This window comes from Pteropus alecto, unplaced genomic scaffold (genome assembly GCF_000325575.1).
Source record: "Pteropus alecto unplaced genomic scaffold, ASM32557v1 scaffold120, whole genome shotgun sequence".
In the NCBI taxonomy this organism is placed as follows: domain Eukaryota; kingdom Metazoa; phylum Chordata; class Mammalia; order Chiroptera; family Pteropodidae; genus Pteropus; species Pteropus alecto.
The window spans coordinates 1,480,234-1,496,297 of NW_006430061.1; the positions used below are offsets into that span (position 1 = coordinate 1,480,234).

At 34.6% G+C, this 16,064-nt stretch overlaps 1 protein-coding gene across 3 annotated transcripts in view; it reads left to right on the forward strand.

The window, feature by feature from the left end:
* The window catches only part of SOX6 (SRY-box 6), a 394,559-nt gene that overhangs the window by 204,945 nt on the left and 173,550 nt on the right, over positions 1-16,064 (forward strand). For all 3 annotated transcript variants that reach the window (XM_025046393.1, XM_025046391.1, XM_025046392.1), the window contains exons 5-6: positions 1,973-2,145; positions 4,962-5,030. In XM_025046393.1, coding sequence (XP_024902161.1) covers positions 1,973-2,145; positions 4,962-5,030 — 242 coding nt within the window. The remainder of the gene's footprint in view (positions 1-1,972; positions 2,146-4,961; positions 5,031-16,064) is intronic.

The window sequence follows — 16,064 nt, forward strand, 5'->3', positions numbered from 1 at the left end:
AAACACCTCTCCCATACCAAACATCTGTATTGTTTGTAAGTCTTATTTAGTCGTAGTTTATCTTTATATGTGTGATTACTTAATTAAGGTGTCCCCCCACTATGGACTACAAATTGCATGAGAGTAGGGAACTCTCTGCTTTTTCTTTCCTTGGTATTGGTATCCTTAGTTCTTGATATAGTATCTGACATATAGGTGCCATTCAGGAAATTTTTAAATTAAAAATTAATTAAATGAGTAAAGAAATTAATTTCATATTTGTTTTATATCTTTATATGTAAATAAATGTACATATTAGTTGAGTTTGTGGTACTTTAGAATAAATTTTATGATCCCCTCTGGGAACCTGCTTTTGTATTTTAATGCTTCTGGATGAAGAACTTCTTTCTTTTACTAAGCTGAAATTTCTATCACTGAAATAGAAACTTTAAAAAAAAAATCAATTTGAGTAGCTAGAAAGACAGCTGGTCACTATCCTTGATACAATATTTGTTCCCTTATCAGTGGAATACATTTTCCAACATCATCTCAACTGTCTGATTTTTCTTTTAATTTCAACTTTAGGCCATCATTCAGCTCAGTGAATCTTTAAGGGATATGAGATATTGACAGTTTGTTTGTTTAGGACTTGGATTGACATTGAGAATCTCAAGGTAGTCGTAAATGTTGTAGTTTCGCTGCTGACATCAGTCTTACCATGTGGGAATCAGGTACTAACAAGTGCCAGCCAGCATCTGCTGGAGGCTCCCTTTCTCCATGGGCCACTCAGAAAATACGGCCACTCCTAATTAAAATATTTTTATTTTATTTTATTTTTTTGCAACTAGTTAAAATATTTTTAGTTTCCCAGATTACCCTAGAGACTTCTTGTAAGAATGAAGATGGTTTCATAAGGAGATTGGAAGTCTCTTCTTCCCCACACACAGAAATCAACAATCTTTGTCCCCTTTGACAGCTGGTGGCATCTTTCTGAAAAGCTTTCAAATCATAGATCATTTCTTTATAATGAAACCTGCATGGCTCAAATACAGTGGGTTGAAATCCTTATCTTATGCTGTAGTAAAACGCTCTAATTTAGATTCACAAAAGATTCTGTACCCTTTACTTAGGAGAGCTGTGCAATTTGCCCACAAAAAGACTGTGCAGCACCATTAGTGCATACCATAAGTGTCTGCTGACATCATATTCATTAAACAGCACATCCTCATGCATAACCTTCTCAACCTCGAATGTGTTTTCCCTTTGAAGGATGACAAATGACAAAGGGTTGAGGGAGTCCCACAAGCAACATTGTTGCCTTTAAGGATGAACTTGGGAACTTTAGCTTGATCTCCTCACAGGAAGGAAATAAAAAAATCAGATTCAACCCTTTCTTACCTGAGGCAAGGCAGTTTTATTTTCTCTATCCCTCTAGGACTCTTTCCATGGCCAAGAGAGTGACCCCTGACTTCTGAGCTACAGAAACAGATCGTTGCACAAGAAAAAAATTTTATAAAGGCAATGATCAGAAAATTCCTTAAAATAACATTTATTAAGCACCTGTGTTGATCACTGAGCATAGAGGTGGCTAAAGAATATTAATACAATGCATGGTTTCTAATTTTTAGTACTAAATATCGTCGGTTTTGTTGCTTGATCAGATAATTCGGGGGAGGGGAGAGTGTGGTGAAAGGTATAGAAAAGGGGAAGTAGTTCTGCTTTTTGTCTTGTTTTGTTTTAAAGAGTGAGAGGGAAGAATGAGTGAGAATTTTATTGGGGACAATACTTTTTCTTGGCAAGGTTAATGACTAACCTAGCATTCATTCCATTCCTACTCTGTAGTGTTCCTGCACTCACAATGACCTCTGGTTATTGTCCTAGATCTTAAGTGTATTAAGGTAGTCGCTTTCTAAATCTGCCCCCCTCTCACCCTTTCCTCAGTTCATTCAGACTTTTTTCTAACTTGTGAGATATCTTCTTGCTTCCATTTTAGGTACACCTGAGAGCCTAGCAGAAAAAGAACGGCAGCTCTCTACCATGATTACCCAGCTGATCAGTTTACGGGAGCAGCTTCTGGCAGCGCATGATGAACAGAAAAAACTGGCAGCCTCTCAAATTGAGAAACAACGGCAGCAAATGGACCTTGCTCGCCAACAGCAAGAACAGGTGAGCCCTGCAAAAGGAGCTGACGAACTGGAGATGTGGAATGTGCCAAGCTCAGCGAGTAATCGCATTGATTGGTTTATTTGTCATGAGCATTCTTAAAAAAAGAAGGAAAGAAGCATTCTGGAAATCCAGAGTCTTTAAGTATACCGAGGGCATATGTAGAGGACAAAGGCATCATAGCAACTGGGCATAAAAGAAATAACATTGTTCCAGAACATTTGGATTTGATTAATTATTCAGGGGTACTTATTCATGTAGGCAGCGCATATATTCCCAATGTAACTTAACCACGAGTAAGTTGCTTCTCTCTAGGACTTACTCTTTCCATTCAGAAAATGAAGGTCTAGAAAAATGGTGAGGATTTTTCAGCCCACTGGTCCAGTGATTTTCCTTGACTTTAAACTAGGGTGACCATACATCTCAGTTTTCCCAAAATAGCCCTGGTTAATGTCTGTTTTCCAGAGTAAGTGTTAATTTTCCCCCACTCCATGTAAAATTGTCCTGGTTTTTAATTTTCCCCCACGCCTTGCAAAATTGTCCTGGTTTGGATGCTAAATTATATGGTCACTCTATTTATAGCATAGGTAAATCATCAAAAACAAATTAGCACATGTCTCCTATAAGAATTTGACTTCATTGATTTAGAAGTGAGAAAGAAGAAAAAATAACAAAATTTAAATGTATATCTTTTAAAAAATAAATCACCTTTCCAAATGTTTTTCCTGTCTCATAAGAGTACATTAAGCTAACAACAGCAATCCTATAGAGAAGTCCCTGATGCTTTAGATCAGACAGACCCAAATTAATGTGCAGTTTTTAGGAATCTGACATTATTACTGGAATTATCTTTTCAGTTAAATGTATTTTATAGGGGTATATAGAGCGATATATGCTCTGTTGATTTTAATGAGTTGTGACGTCTGGTATTTTATATGCTTGAATATTTGCCCACATGTAGGAATATGGACTCAGCCTCTAATGGAAAATAACATAAAGGAACACTGTAAAAAATCAGAAGTTAGAATGTCATTTAGCCATCCAGAGATGACACAGTAATTAACTATTGACACTTGTGAATAAGCTAGCACAAATTAATCTTGACACATTTGCAGACGAGTGATATCTTACAGTGAACACTTTGTAATTATATTTCAAAATGAAAATTAAATGACACTTAAAACTAGGTTGTCATGCTCAATGAAGCGAGCATGTAGCTCAACCGATTGGCAAATAAAATTCAGAATTTGAGCCACATGGTGCTTATGTACCATACTTCACTGTGTCAAACCCATACGTCTAGAGTGGATGATAGTAATTGCACTGTGGTGTTCTGGATGCATTTCTATGCAGCACTTTATCATTTAGGAGGGACCATCAATATTAGATGCCTAGTGGTGTTTCACTGGTTTACTAAGAAGAAATAAATATGCAGAGGATTCAGCATCTATACCTAGAGCGGCAGAGTGAGTTGTCCACTTCTGATTTGAATGGTAACAAGCAAAGTGGATCTTTCCAACCTGATTAAATACTGTTTCCATTTTGCTTATAAAGCTTGGGGGAGGAATGGTCCCATTACTCAAACTGTAGCCTATGTTAGGGGCAACTTTATCATGACTTTCAGTATGAACCAGTCATCACCAGAAACCTTAAAGCAACAATTGGGAACCGATTGCTATTTTCTCATCTTCTGCTGAATGAAAATGTAGTTTGGATGTTTCCCTCTGCTCTAGGCTAAAGATTCAGAAAGACTCAGGAAGCATATGTTCATTTCTACTTCCAGCGTTGCCCATTCTAGAATATTAGCTTTCGGGACTAGAAGAAATAGGAAGAAAAAAACCGTAACTTTTGCCTATAGGGCACCACTAAACCAAGTACTTCTAAGTCCTCTTTGGCCACTTTTCTCTCTGGCTACTTTGGTTGGATTGAGCATGTTCTCACTAAGGGGCAACCCCCTGGGCTTTAAGCTATAGCAGCTCAGCTTTTGAGGCAATAAGCAGCCTGATGCCTAACTCTTGTTTTATAGTAAAAACCATTATCCCAAAGAAGTTTGCTTTCCTGAGGGGCAAATTCAGTCCTCAATAGGGCTTGCATTAAATGGTTAATATTTTTTTTCATAGACCAGATGATGTGTTAAGATGTTGAATTTGATTGTTGGATGAAGCAAGGGAATATAACACTTGTATGTGTATCCTATACTGTAAAATTAATACATTACCCTAAAAAGGAAAAATGGATAAATGTTAAATTTTATTTTAAAAACCACTTTATGTATCACATCAACAAAAAGAGATAGATTTTTGACTTTTTGCTGTATTATTATTTTGGCACTCTCTTGATGCTATTTGTCTTATCAGTTATGAAAGTCTTTACATCAGAAAAGATTTCATTAAAGTCGACCATATTATAATTAATAGAACGTTCTTTCCCGTATTTGCTCACAGATTTTACTTTTTACATCCAAATTAAGCTCTTTAGAAAAATATAGCCAGCGTTTTTCCATCTTTATTCTCCAAGGATCAGATTGCAGAATTCCCATTCTTTCCAGGTGACCAGTACAGATATAATCAACTGCTTACGAATGTAATACAAGGGGTAGTTTTTACCTACAGATAAAGAGTCAGGGGTAAGCAGAAAAATGGCACCTGTTTGAGATTTTCCCTTTTCTCCAACTTTCTGATTCTGCCTCTCTCATTTTATAGGAACTCTTTCACATAGAAGTGCAGTAAAATATTCTTATAATACCAGAAGGGATACCTGAAGTAATGGCAAAGGTGTAAGCATTTCATTTTAACTTAATGAAACTTTATTTCTGATAGATTGCAAGACAACAGCAGCAACTTCTGCAACAGCAGCACAAAATTAATCTCCTGCAGCAACAGATCCAGGTCAGTGTATTTTATTACTCTCTTCTGATTAGACTTAGATACTTTCCTCCTTGAAAATGGAATTTAAAATGCTGCAAATACACCCCTCTCTTATAAATAGCACCAATACATACGGTTGCTATTCAAGGATGTTGTATACAATTGTATAAGTGGATGTAGGCAATATCGACTAAGTGGTAGTCAAAGCATTCTTTTCTGATGTGATGCATAAGCAGAAAAAAACCGTATCTTCTTAATTTCTGCCATTTGCCTAACACAATCTAGTGGAAACCTAATGGTTTCCAAGGTAGTGTACACATGCTATTTTTATTGTCACAAACTAATTCCTGCTTTGTATGTTGCCATTTAATAGTATCATGGGGAGAAGCTTATGTTTGTTTATTTGTTAGACTGTCTAATTGGACCAATTATGAGATGAACCTTATGACCTGGGAAAAGGTTGGTAATAATTAATTTGTTCTTTAACAGATATTAATTGCATTTTTGTTAGATGCCGAGGGAAAATAAAGATTAATGAATAATTGTCTTCAAGGAGCTTATAGTCTAAAAAGGAAGAATAACTTGTTTCTGACTAATCGTAACAATTTAGAAATTCCCTTCTTTGTTGTGGCAGGGTAACATAATATATAGATCATAATGACAGTGGTCTGGGAAGGAATTTTGATTTCTCTTATTCTATTAGACACTTGATGGTCAATTCAACTAACAGCTACTTGAGGTAGGAAAGAAAACAGTCTCCATTTTTGAATAGGAACGTAGGTACATGACTTCCAGAAAGCCATAGAATAAAGAACTGGTTGTCTGGTGATTAATCTTTGGGAATACTGATTCCAGAGTTATATGTTCCCACCACAGCCTCTGTGGATATTCTTGATTGCTGTGGGTATTTCTAGTCACTGAGATCTGTGATTCAGCCTAGTGAGAGCAATATATTCTGAATTATTTTATTCCTTTCCTTGAGGTTAATATATTTTCCTATATATTTTTTAAAAAAATCATTTACATAAAGTTGTAGCTCACTCTAATCTTCTACCTCACTGATAAAAGCCACTGACTTTAACTTAGATCCTTGCTTCATTTTGTTAATCATTCTTAGTGTTCCAGGTAGTAGTCATTGTGTTTAGAGTACCAATTTAGTGCTTGAAGAAGTACCAGTACCTAATTAGGCATTTTGTCCGGCTATCTTCACTAGGAGGTTTTAACCAGTGTTTCATTGTTGTCGTTGTTGTTTTAAAATAGATCTGATTCTGTATTCCGTACTCAAGTCTATATATTTCAAAATAAAGAGCTCACATATAGAGGAAATGGGATGTCTCTGGCATTTTTGACAGTAGGCCTTTACAATTAAATCTTGGAATAATTTCTCATCCTGATATCTCTTTTATAACTCATGCTGAGATCCTTAATTAAATAACTGTCCAGGTGTTCCCTTGTTCTGCCCTTATTAGAATTTTTAGTGTGTCTCCTACTGCTAAGGTCAAGATTTTTAGCCTGTGGCTTCCTACATTTTTCTCTAGATCCCTCTCTAAGAACTCAGTAGGTGTTAAATAACCTGATCATTTAGTTCTGTTTCTCATATTTGTAGAGCATGAATGGAAGAAGTTCCCTGAGATGTTCCCATAACAGTCACTTATTATTAATGTTTTTACTACTTCTTTATTACTTACTTCTTTATTTATTTTGAATATATTTCACTTCTTAGTTCAATGTTGTTTAAATTAACTGGCTGACTTAATTGATGTCTGCTCTGTGGTACTTAGGTTCTCAGATGAATAGCAAATAAATCACTTCAGAGTATTTTTATGAAATATTTTTAGTATTTATTGATTATATATGATTTCATAGTTATAACTTGACTACATGAAATTGATGTCTTTTTCAGGAATCTAGAACTTGATCTTAAAATATTATTCATCAGAGTGTTCAATTTGAGAAGATGGGAAAATTGTTTTTTCAAATTTTCTAATTGGAGTTTAATTGCTTTTAACATTTGTAGATATTTTCCTTTGTTTAAATTTTTAAAAACTGAAGCTAGTCAACACTTGATCCCAGCAGTATAAATTATAAAATCTTAGAGAGATTCAAAATGTCAGTTACATTCATCTTAGAAATATAGGATTCTTTGTAACAAGAATTCATATTTTAAAAAATAAGAGGAAGCAATAACCTGTATTTACAGTTCGTTCTGTCCTGCTTCACTGTGTATCTTGTCAGTATTTATCTTATCAGTATGAGACCATTCAAAGAATTTTTCAAATGCTGAAAAATATTCCTTACACAAAACATATTCATCTCTGACACTTAAAAAGCAGATATTTGATATTCAGACTTTAAGTTATTTTTTTGGAAGGGTTAACTGTATTTTCAAAAATGGCTTTTGACAAGCCATAGATATGATCAAATTTAGGAGAGAGATTATTGTTGGGCTAATTTTAATATATTTTTTCAGCAAAATATGAGATTTAAGACATGCTTTAAATGTTTTTCTATCATGAAAGAATCATTCTCCTTTTTGAAAACAAAATATAACAAAGAGTTGATGATAAATACAAACCCTAGCTTCTCTTCTGAAAGCAAAGGAATACAGAGACAATTATAGTAAATTTGACCTTTTTTCTTTTAAAACCTCGAGTCTTGGAACCTATTAGTTAACATGGTCAGCAAGGTTAAGCCATGGCAAATGGCTATGGATCATGAGTATCAGGTGGTTACATTCGAGATTGTTCGTTACTTCTAGTTTAGAATGCTGACTTCTGAATTAGTACTGTTTTGGAATTTGCAAACTGTAATAGAAAGAAAGGGAAGACTGTCTAACCTTTGGTAACAACCACACACAAACACATCTGGGCCTATTATAGTGAAAATAAATGAAAACCTGAATGGTTTGTACAAATGTAAAGGCAGGATTTTTCATTAGGAATAGGAAAATGCACAATTAAGATAGTATTGTAATGCTATTTTATAGGCTTATCTTATTTGCTGTCATTTAAAACATGTCTGCAATTAAAATCTTTTCATTTATATATTTTTTCCTTTCTAAAATGTAATTTTTAACATAATTTTGCCGTAGTAAATCCTAACTGAACTTTTAAAGACATACTTTTAAGGCCATGTGAACCATGTTGAAAAAGTAAGATGAATGATATTGCGAACTAATGTTTTTATATTTTTGATGAGTCAATTTTTACCATCAACAAATCAGGTTAATAACTTTAAATGGTTATTAAAATGCTTTAATATTAACAGATCTTTCAGGAGACTCTTTGCTTAGCGAATTTAAATCCCTCTGTGCTTTGGGGAAAATGGTGATTCCTCTAATTTATTACATATTAAGTAATTTCCCTGATATGGAGGCCAGAAAAAGTTAGACATTTTTGATATTTCCAGAACCGAAGTAGCACAGTTTTTCATCAACTCTATGGAAAGCAAAACTAATAGGTCATGGAATATGGATCCTTGGATTTGGGAATGTTGATTCTCATGCTGTAATTCCAAAGGACAGATAATTTCATCCACCTTCTATTACTCATTGCACTATATAGTATCCTAGCCAATCTCTTGGAGCATTTTATTTATGAGTTATGTTTGTTGTCTAGTAAACAAAATTCACTTTTAATCCATTGGACATACCAAAGCATATTTGCAGTATTTTAATCAAAGATTATATATATAAGTCTAGTCTAAGAAAAACAGAAAATATTTTATATATTCTGATTTCTTAATCCATCCACATATTTATCTATCTAACTTCATGTGGCCACACCATGGTTTTTGAATCTATAGAAGATATTCTTATGGATACAACATACCATATTTTTTGGTTTTGATAGCATGCCTATAGGGACACATTTAACGATGGCATTATGCTGCTAGAACGTAATCTTTGTAAGAGAGTTCAGCACATTAAAATATCTTTGTAAGAAACTTACTTCTCCAGGCATGAATGGTATTGTCCAATTATTCATGGCCCTTCAGACCCCAGTTTTATAGTTAGTCAAGTGGCTTGTATTGTGTGCTGTACAGGCAGTGTCCTTTCTTCACATTGCTGATCAAACAAAAATGGTCTCTAAAGAATGGACTGGCTGGTTGGGATTTTATTTGGGCGTTGGCTTCCTGGGCCAATGATTTAGTCAACTCATACACATCTACCTTTCTGGGTGTACTTGTGAAACTTGAGATTCTTAGCTCTTTGTTAATCTTTATAGTTAATATACAATATTAATTCCCCTCCCTTCATCTTCTAATCTATGCATTAAATGGCCAACTCAATCTGTAGAATGCCTGAACTAAATGTCATTGATGCTGCTTTGCAGATATTTTCTTCAAGAAGAAAAGAGAACACACATTTAATGGTGCTCTTCCATGTGTGACAAACACACAGAGACAAACAAAATATACAAATAGCACACAGGAATAAATCACAACCAAAACGGAAAACACTACATATGAAAAATTCTCAAATACCCTTAATAGTAGAGTGAAGCTTCACTGAAGAGATAAATGTTGTAATACATGCTGCTTATTTATAAAACCAAACATTTATCTCTTCACTGAAGCTTCTTGAAGAAAATGTTAACCAGAAGAGATATTAATATTAATATTATAAGCAAGGAGATGATTGTTCGCAAACCATTAAATAGAATAATTTGAGATGTACTCTCACCTTTTAAGGAGATAAACCTTGCCTTTTGTTTCCTTCGATATGATTAACTATAGGCATTTCAGGTATCTGCTGAGTAGAATAAAGACTACCATTTATGTGAAGTAGTTGTCTAAAGATCAGAAATAATTACCTTGTACATTAGCCTTCATGGCCTGCATGACCTGGTTAATTAATTTTTTGCTAGGATAATAATAATAGATATATATTTGAAGATATGCTTCATCATTAAGTATCTAATTGACCTCTAATTTTAAGAGCCAGACCTTGCATTTATTGTCTTTCGGAGAAGGCTGGAGCAGCCAAAGGAAAGACTGAGGGAAGTCAGGAGCCTTCCAGTCTTACACAGTCCGTCTGTCTTATGTTGTATCTCTTTGTTAATTGTATTTAACACTGATAAACAAAAAGCAATTACAATGTTTCTGTTTTGGCTCTAGTGAATAGTCTTTTTTTGTGTGTTATTGATCAGGTAAAGGATCTCTGTCCAACACCCTCTGAAAGGACCAAATAAACACATTGGAAGTAATTTGATACTTCTATTGGCACTGTACATGTATCTAATACTCTTTTGCAATGAAATGAGGGTTATAAACAAAGCTTAGAAGTTTAGGATTAGCCCCTAGCTTTAGCAAGCCCTTAAAATATTTTGTAATTCTATCTTCAATCATGAATTAGCCAGGAAAAACAGACCCTCTCTCCTCTATTTTTCTGCTGTATGCTGTTTTTAATTGCCCACAGGCAGACTGTTGTGATCTTCTTTGGAAGTTTAAAACCAAGATAAAAATGCAAATCTAATTATTTCTTTTATGTAATCTAATTAACTTTTAAAGTAATGATAGATGCTCCATAGCTTGCTTCAAACACTTTAATAGTGAAAATTCTGAATTATAAAGAATAGGTAAAGTTGCTATAATTCATGAATAGCAAGAGCCTTCACAACTAAAAACATATATTATTATTATGGATCAGAAACTTTGTGTTAGTTAACCATGCTAGACTGCTTGTTAAAGTTGGAGTGGATCTAGTACCTGACCAGATCCTGTGAGTTACTATATGGAATTATTAATCAGCTTATTATCTGCTTTCTAAATGTGGCCTTGTGGCAAAGATCTCATTCAGCAGACCAGAAGCTGGTGGGGAATCTCAATGCTTTTCAGGCACTATCCTTCAATCTCCTCAGCTCCTTCTAGCTGACCCTCCTTTCTCTATCGTATCTACTTGTGCTTATCCCTCAGATTCCACTCCCCTGCTCTCTTGCAAACTAATGGTACTAAAAATTCAGGGAAACAAATGTCTCTGTTGCTTTCTTGGATTAGCCAAAGAGGGAGAGTATCCAGAGGCAGGAGGGTATGGAGCAGAGTGGCAGATGATCCAGGTGGTGCCAGCATGTGACATTATACAACATCGAATCACTCCTCCTGAGAAAAGGCATCTCTTCTCAAATTTTTCTGGATCTCTCTGATTACATTTGAGGGCTCTGTTTAGTGTTAGTAGTCTTTAATACCTTTCTAGGACGTGCTAATCTCTCTTTGTAGGGGAGAGAGAGATCATCTTAGTCTCAGAGACTTTGGAGGCAATAGTGTTTAACCAAAATTTAAATAAAACTTTTATTTTCATAGTTATCTGGTTATCTTCTATTTATTACAAGTGATGTTAGTTTTCTATTTGAGATAGTCATACAAAGTTTCCTTTTGAAATAAATGTAATTAAGAAAAAAAAAGTCAATTTAAATAACCACCATAAGCAAATAATAATTAGGTATTTGGATAAGGCAAAAATTATGAAGGTAGTTCTTTAATGATGGAATTTTGACAAACCCTTGAAAGAGCACTGCTGGTATTAAATGTTCATCACTACTACCCTGCTTCTACTTTCACAGAATGTTAAACTTGGAAACGTCACCTAGAGGTCCTAATGATTCTCTCATTTACTTTGGGGGTTGGGTGGGTAGCTATTCCTGTTGGACAACAATACAGTGAGTTTATCATTAAGCTAGACTTAAAAATAATTCTGAGATTATGATTTTTCTACTTTCTTTGGAATTCAAATGCCCTTTCTTTTTATGAAGCAAAGGTGATAATAAATGACATGAACTTTGTTTCTTTTATTTTCCAGTAGTTTTATTTGGTGAAATAAAAAGTTTCCAAATATATATAAGTCCCCACTTTTGTTTTTCTTTGAAATTTCTTTGGGACACTTTCTCTAGTTTAAAGCCTTGACTTTACATAAGGAAACTGAGGCACAGACCATAGATTTTTCCAAGCTTAAAAAGGTAAATATTGTCAGAGCCATGAGTGGAACTCAACTTTCTAGTCTAGTACTATTTTCAGCATTTCAGGTTGTGTCTCAATTTGTCCTTTTCGTGACTTGAATAAATCTTAGTGCACTTTAGTTTCCTGGTTTGTAAAATGTGGATAGTAGTATATAACATCTAAAATCTCATTACATCTTCTTTATTCCTAAATGGGGAAAAATGGAAGATTTGTTATTAGAATCGGTTTATATCCCAGAACTACTACAACTGTGGGTACATACCCACAAGGAAAGAGATAAAAAGAACATAATTGGAATCTTTTTGTAGTGTAGTATGAAATGGATTCATGGCTGAGTGACTCTTCTGGTATTTACATATAAACTCCTTAGATAGTTGATTATATTACTTTCTGGGGGCTTTAAAGTGGTATGTCTCTATATTGAAGGTCAGTCACCTTTAATGTCAATATTATTTTTTGCAGCTATCTTCTCCAGCTGACATAAGTGAACAGTGAGTGACAGCATTTGACGCCAGTGGTTCTCAACTTTGGTTGTACCTTGTAATTACTTGGAAGCCTTTTAAAAATACTGATGCCTAGGTCTCATCCAGAGATTCTGATTTAATTAAAATCTTCCTGTGACTGTTAAAATCTTCCTAGGTGATTCTAGAGGGCAATCAGGATTGAGAAATACTGCTTTATACAAGTAATGCAGATTAAATGATTAAATGTGGACTCTCAGTTGTTTAGACTATCTATTTATCTACCTACCTACCTACCTACCTACTTACCTACCTACCTACCTACCTACCTACCTACCTACCTACTACCTATCTACCTACCTACTTCCTATCTATAGAGTGAAGATTGGGCATAGCTTAAACAAATAATTTTTGGGCAGTTAAAATATACTTTTGACTCTGGTCATAGCTATTTTACTTAATAGCCAGAAAGTATGTAATGAATCATGGTTCAAACAATTTTAATAAATTTAGTTCTTATAACTTGATTTGTATTTACATATGGGTATATTGGCAAGACAGGAATGTACTGATATCAGATTTGTGCCTTTGGGGGAAGCATTTAAAATAAAAATGAAGCATTGTTTTTCATAATTACAAAAACTTTTAGAAAATAAATTCTCAGATACATTTGACTTCTATTACCTAAACAGGATGAATTTTGATCCAGGAAATCAACCTGTCTTTTAAAATTTTTTAAAAAAAAAAAATTCTCCATGAAATTGACTACATCTTGACATGCATGAAGAATATATGAACGTGAATGCATTTTTCAGCTACATTTGTACATATAACTAGAAGGTATAGAGGATAAGATGTATTATTTCAGAGTGTATGTAATTTAAAATTTTTATAGAACCAGCACAGGTAATGGAGACAATTGAATCAAAATTTAAATTCCAGTTCTTCTGTTTATTAGCTCTATGTTTGTTTGCTACTTACCAGCTGAGAGACAAGGTATGTAATGTCTCTGAGCTTGCATTTCATGTACTTTACTAGCTGATTGAAGATCATCGTATAAAGCCCCTAGTAAGTCCTCAATGCATAATATCTGTTACTGTCATTGTTATTGTTGTTGTGTTCTAGATACAGGAATAATTCCAGAGTCCCTTATAGAGAAACATATAAGTATATATTTTGTATCTGCATGTATAAGCATGTTTGTAGCTATATACACATTCATAATTAGAACCCACAAATTAGTGATGTGAATATAGGGTAATCAATGTATATGCACTTTAATCAATTATTATCATCATGGTAATCTAGAAGAAAAGAAAGAGCAACAATTTTCTTTGGCTGCCAAATGAGAGGTATTTAAGTTGTCACTGAGAAGAGAGTAAGGTTTATCAGGCACTCAAAAATGGTTGGCCAAAAATTAGACAGAGCTGCTTGGAGATTGTCTAAAAGGGAGCATAGCATTTTATTCTGGAAAATAGGGTCAAATTCTCACCTTTCGCACTATTAGATCAATAGTGCTTGTGAAGTTAGAGAGATAGTAAATGAACCTTTCCAATTTATTTTATAGCCTTTTTTAAAAAACACAGATGAAATTATGTGATGTAGCAGCACAAAATGCAAAAGTCCTTCTTGTTTAAAATAAAGTTGTTCATATAAATCTTATGTATACCATCTCCTGTAAGTCAAGCATTTGCCCAGCTTTTGTGAATTATGTCTATACTTAGAATTTAAGAAGTTAAACAGTATGCATACCAGACTTGAGAGATGGGAAATAAAAATTGATATACTGTGTGACACTTGATATAGCACAGGGAAATATTTTTTAAATTCTGAAGGGATGTACTGACATAACCATTTTTAATTCACATAAGGTAATTCCCACTCAAAGTTATTAATGTTTAGAGTAAGATATTTTTACTTGTTAAAAATAAAAGAAAATAAATGATGCAAAAGGTGTAATGCCTCACTGTAAGATGCTGAATTCATTCCACTACCCAGTTCATTAAGGAAATGTTAAAGCTGTAACATTAAACAACGAAAGTCAAGGAATTCACAGGGCAGAACAAAGGGTAAAGTCCATCCTCAGTGAGAACATAATCATAACTTTTGTTAAATGCACACTTTGGTGACGGTTTTTCTCTTAAAACATCTACAAATGAATTTTCTACAATGGCTGAGATTAGTGCAAATGGAAAGGGCTCTCAGGCAGGCTGAGTTGGCCATGCTTGAACAGGTTGACAAGGCGGACAAACTATTCTAAAGCACTCCAGTAGGCTCAGCTTAGTTTGTACTGTCATGGCATCATTTATCTCTCGGCCACACAAATGATGGCTCTTCCTATACATTCTTTAGTTGCATTATTCATAGAAAATGGGGGAGGGGGGACTAAGAAAACCGATTTTAGCTTTAATTACCTAATAACCTAATTACCTTTCAAAAGTTGTGATTGCGTCACAAACCAGTTACCCAAATGGAAAATCATTCCTTTGTACTGTTGCTTGATAAAAGATGAAGTAAATCCTAGTTTGGTGTTTTTTTTTTAAGCTGAATGTGGCAGAAGTAGTCATTCATTAATATCTAGAGAATTAGTTAAATACAGGGCACTTCAGGATTAGTATAATTGAGTGGTGTCTGAGGAGGCAGTCAGGGACCTGAAACTTCAAGGACAGGAAGGATCTCCAGCTGTTGGTTCAGGTATTTGTTTGTCCTAAAGGACCTTTATTCATTCTGTGGCTGTCAGCCCCATCTTCTTCCTCCCGACCTGCATTTCAGTGAGAACAATGAATGTCGAGATAGCTCCGAGATAATCAGTTTAGTAGCTGGAAGCTGTAGTTTGAAAGAATCAGTGTGGATTTAGTGGTAGGAGAATGAACTTAATAATAGCAGAAGATGATGGAGAGGAAGAAAGTACACATGGATAGGGAGCTCTCACCTTGCTTAGTGATGAGAAAAGGAAAAACTAGTTCCGAGTTTTCTTCTCTACCTTCCTCTCTGTAATTCTTTGTGATACTTGATGCAGACTCAGGTTTCTAGATTTTATGTTTGAGGGCCAAATGGAGTGGAGATGACATTTGTGGAAAAGCCCAGAGGAGCAGACAAAAATGAGATATTAGTATTCATTATTGAGTTTATCCAGAATCTGGTCTTAGAGGATCAGGTAGACTAGGTCAGATCCACAATGATAGAGCAACATATAATCTACTATTGAAGGACTTCTAGCACTTGGCTGATATACCTATAAGGCAAGGGTGGAAACCAGGGCAAAGAACGATGAAGTTGGGCTCTTGAGATTAGCTTCCATACGACAACTGTTTTTCTGTTAAGGTTGTTGAATTTCGTTCTATTGTAGATCATTAGATACTGTGGTCTCTGACAAAGCCCTTTCATGACTCTGTTTTAGAGTGGAAGTACATCTTTGAAATTCCTAGAGATTTCTTGTGGGAGGGAAGTTCAGATCATTGATAGTCCAGTAGAGGAGGTAACCTAAACTCTATGTTTAGCACCCTGGCCTCCATATCAACACAGTATCTTTTCTTCTAAATAAGACTGGGCTCTGACTGTAAAGACTTGGATTTGTGATACACTGTCTGTCTCAAATAGTTAAGAGTGCAGTGTTTAAGGCAAATGTCTTAGAACTATA